Source organism: Gymnoscopelus microlampas (genome assembly GCF_963454915.1).
Source record: "Gymnoscopelus microlampas genome assembly, chromosome: 9".
In the NCBI taxonomy this organism is placed as follows: Eukaryota; Metazoa; Chordata; class Actinopteri; order Myctophiformes; family Myctophidae; genus Gymnoscopelus; species Gymnoscopelus microlampas.
In genome coordinates this window covers 8,003,480-8,007,964 of record NC_139946.1, presented here as the reverse complement: position 1 = coordinate 8,007,964, position 4,485 = coordinate 8,003,480, and the positions used below count along the sequence as shown (strand labels likewise).

The following is a 4,485-nucleotide window of genomic DNA, read 5'->3' as shown; positions in this document are numbered from 1 at the left end:
AACTGTGAAGCCCGTTTTTCAATTTAATCAAATCCCAGCTTCTTATTAGCGTTTTTGTGTCAAAGAATGTCGTCCCATAGCTGCGGCTGCCCAGCTATGGGACAAACTGCCTCCCGGGTTGCCAGATCATGTGCGCATATCCCCCCACGGATGCGCTGCGCCGACCGGGTATGGTCTAGTATCTATAATTTCTCCATTAACATTGGCTGCAAAGACCAAATAGCTACTCCAGTAAGCAGGATCTTTGGCTAGCATTGCTCACCTACACAATTTTAATTCCTAGACTCTGGGTGAATGTTTTTAAAAGTACTATGGCTTTAAGAAAAGACTGTCAATACAGAGACAGAGTGATGGAATGAGAGGTGAGAGAGAAAGATGACCGACCGACTGACTGACTGACTGACTGACTGACTCAGGCTTCGTCCACACGTACACGGGTATTTTCATAAACGTAGCTTTTTATATGCGTTTTGGGGGGTTCGTCCACACGCAAACGCGTTTTTGCTCCATGTAAACGCATCTTTTGGAAAACTCCTGCCACAGTGTAGATTTTTTAAAACTCCGGCTATGTGTTCCCGTGTGGACACGGTAAACGGAGTTTTTGCATGGGTCGTGACTGACTTAGCCGTTGTCGTGTGGACAGAGAGATTTTTTTAAACAGGGCCGTGTAGACGCGGAGGTTTTCAAAAACGAAAACGAAATATCTACGTTTATGAAAATACCCGTGTACGTGTGGACGAAGCCTGACTGACTGACTGGCTCTCTGGCTGAGAGAGAAACTGTTTTCTGAGACAGACTTTGATTAATCTGGTAAATCTTGAAGGATCCCAGTGCTTTTGTTCTCGAAGTCCACAGACTGGCATTGCCAACTGGCACAGATGGCATCAAGATACTATTGCAAGTGCTACTTTTTTCAACAGTGATATTTTTCCCCTTCTAACTTTTCTAGAAGAAAATAAACCACACACTCAAAAGGGTAGATGGCAAATAGAAGTAATAATAATGTCTGTGTGTCTGTTTGTCTTTTTTGCATGCCTACATTCCAAGTTGGGCTGAAATGTTCCATAATAGTATGAATAAACAGAATGATGCCTTTGGGCAAGTTACTGCTGGGTTATTGCCTCAGTCTCACTTTTTGTAACCCTGGAGGCCTACCTTTGGGTCAGCAGCAGTCACGCATTTCCTTTTCACACTTTGGCCAATTTGAGCTTGACCTGCCTGATCTGGCTCTTCTGGCCCTTAAAGCTTGTTTTCTCCCCGCAGGAGCTTTAGCCCCACTTCTCATGAGCTGGAGTTGATGATGTAGAAGTATAGATACGCACAGTAAACGATGAAAGACGTACGATGTAACGTCCGCGGGCTTGTGATATCACAGAGCGATGTCAGAGCATGACATCATCAGTGACACCAGCCACTTTTATTATTTAACTGGCTGCATGCCAGAATAGTCTATAAATAATATTTGGGCACGGTACATTTGTGACACCCACCTCTCCATATATGGGCATGTTACGTTTGTGACGCCCACCATCCACCCACAAGGCAATTATAATATAGGAGGATGTTTTATTATATTATATTTGACTTACATTTTTTATTTTAAACTGCAAGTCAATATATGGATATATATGGCAATTATGGAGCCCAAATATGGAAATGACGGATGTCATAGACGACTGGCATCATAAACAGCATTGTGTGTCTTTCACCACAACGTTGAGTACAGCGAGTGCAGAGTTTGAGAGCCCGGTCAATGAATGCCGTCTCTGATCATGAAGAGCTCCAAGGACGCCGTAAAGACTGCAGCCAAAGACTTCCTGCAGTTTGCCAACAAAGGGGTGTCACCATACCATGTGGTTGAAGAGTGCAAACGGCTTCTGTTGGGAGCCGGCTTCGTCGAGCTGAAAGAGTCCGAGCAATGGGATATCAAACCCTCTTCCAAGTACTTTGTAACCAGAAACTACTCCTGCATCATTGCGTTTGCTGTAGGCGGGCGCTACCTCCCAGGAAATGGCTTCTCTATGATCGGGGCTCACACAGATAGCCCCTGCCTCAGGGTGAAACCCCGGTCTAAAAAGACCACGCAGGGTTTCCTGCAGGTTGGGGTGGAGTGTTACGGAGGAGGCATCTGGAACACCTGGTTTGACCGCGACTTGACCATCGCCGGCCGTGTCATGGTCAGGAGTGGAGACAAGCTGGTCCATCGCCTGGTCCACGTCCCCAGGCCTATTCTGAGGGTCCCTCACCTGGCCATCCACCTCCAGAGGGACATCAACGACTCATTTGGCCCCAACAAGGAGAACCACCTAGTGCCCATTCTAGCCACTGCCATCCAGGAAGAGTTGGAGACTGGCTGTGCCTCCACTGGGGACGCAAGCGGCGCTACCACCACGGCAGAGAAACATCAATCTGTGTTGGTGAAGCTGTTAAGCTCAGAGCTGAGCGTTCAGCCAGATGCCCTGCTGGACTTTGAGCTATGTCTGGCCGACACCCAGCCCGGGGCATTTGGAGGTTTGTACGAGGAGTTCATCTATTCTCCTCGCCTGGACAACCTCCACAGCTGCTACTCTGCCCTGCAGGGGCTGGTGCAGTCCTGTGTGGGAGATTCTTTGGCCAACGATCCCAACATCCGTATGATCACCCTGTACGACAACGAAGAGGTGGGTTCAGAGAGCGCCCAGGGGGCCCAGTCCAACCTGACGGAGTTGATTCTGAGTCGTCTGGCCTCCAGCCCCGGGAACCTGACGGCCTTCCAGCAGGCGGCGCCACTTTCCTTCATGATCAGCGCCGACATGGCCCACGCCCTGCACCCCAACTACCAGGAGAAACACGATGACAATCATAAACCAGCCTTTCACAAGGGCCCAGTGATAAAGTTCAACAGCAACCAGCGCTACGCTACCACGGCCGTCACCGCCTCTATTGTCAGAGAGATCGCCGCACGCGTCTGCGTGCCCCTCCAGGATATGATGGTGCGCAACGACAGTCCGTGCGGGACCACCATCGGCCCCATCCTGGCCGCCCGCCTTGGCATCCCCGTGGTGGACATCGGGGCCCCCCAGCTGGCCATGCACTCCATCAGGGAGATGTGCTGCACCTCCGGGGTGCTGCAGAGCACAGAGCTCTTCAAGGGGTTCTTTGAGCTGTACCCTACGGTGAGAAGCCTGGTCATTGTGGATTAGAGAAGTGAGGATGCATCGTTGAATCTCAGGTGACCTCGGCAAATGAGCCAAACGGTCCACTCTTAAAAAACAGCCACTTAATAAAAAAAATTAAAAAGTATTTAAACAACAAACAAATAGAGAAAAGCAGTGATTTGAAATACCATCTTTTTAAAGTTAAATAAATGTAAAAAACAACTGCGACTTAGATGTGTGATTCTCCCACCCTACCCCCCCCCCCCCCCCCCTTAATCTCCAAGGTTAATTGTGAGGCACATTTGTCCAAATATAACAAAAAAAAGTAAAATTCAATAAAAAACATAAATAAGTGAATTATCTAAGCAAGTCTAGACAGAGGGTCCCCAGGTCTTATAGATTTCTTTCTCAGAACCAATCATTAAAAACCGCAGCATCCTGAGTTTAGGACGGCACCGTGCCAGGTGGGCATAGTGAATAGAATGGCCATCCTGTTTCCAAAGGGTCAAAGGTTGGATGCCTGCAACAACAAAGGTGTTCTTGAGCGAGGTGCTGAATTCTTGCATAATAATAATAATACATTTGATTTATAATGCACTAGTAAAAACATTGGCATAAAAAGGCAAAAGTGAAATAAAAACCTTTTCATTGTAAAGCCTGATTTGTGCTGCATTGTACGCTGGAGTCGTGCCCTGAGGGGTGGCAGATCTACAGGGTCACAACACATTGCAAAAAAAAAAAAACTAAGAAGAAAAGTGTCCTTGAGCAAGACCCTTAACCCCTAACTGCTCCTCCGAGCATGCATCATAACCATCTGCACTCATCAGCTGGGTAAAGCCGAAACTGAATTTCCCCTGTGGGATTCAACAAGCCTCCAAGAACTTTATGCCTATTTCACATGTGTAATATAACCTGGTGAGTGCTGGGTATCCTGCTAGTATTCAATCAGACAACATTTTGACAGTATATAGACAGCCACTTGTGGCATAATATCTCATTGCATTCTCCTATCTCTTCTGTCACTACAGTGATGGACGTTTGTATATTATGTTATTTTTTTCAATTGTCCAACCTCGTCCAAGGTGCTATTTTTCCACATCTAATAATGCAGCAGAGCACAGTCACTTTATTGCGGTTTCTCTGTTAAATGGAATTGTTCCTGTTTGTAGCCACATTGTGGGTCCATGTTTATCATGGCCTGTAAGCCTGGTCTACATTCAGTCACTGCCATTGGCCTCCACTTGCACTATAATGCATGCAGTATTAGTATTTGCATAATGGCAATTCAAGAGAAAACCTCAACACTATGACTGTCCTTTAGAATATGACCACAATTCCTCTACATTTT

General features: G+C 46.9%; 1 protein-coding gene across 1 annotated transcript; it reads left to right on the top strand.

Annotated features, from left to right (window-relative positions):
* Positions 1-1,757: 1,757 nt before the first annotated feature.
* LOC311051765 (aspartyl aminopeptidase-like) lies at positions 1,758-3,182 on the top strand (the record flags this gene model as incomplete). The annotated part of the gene is made up of 1 exon (XM_084066400.1): positions 1,758-3,182. The coding sequence occupies one exon, from the start codon at positions 1,758-1,760 to the stop codon at positions 3,180-3,182; it is 1,425 nt and encodes a 474-aa protein (XP_083922526.1).
* Positions 3,183-4,485: the final 1,303 nt, after the last annotated feature.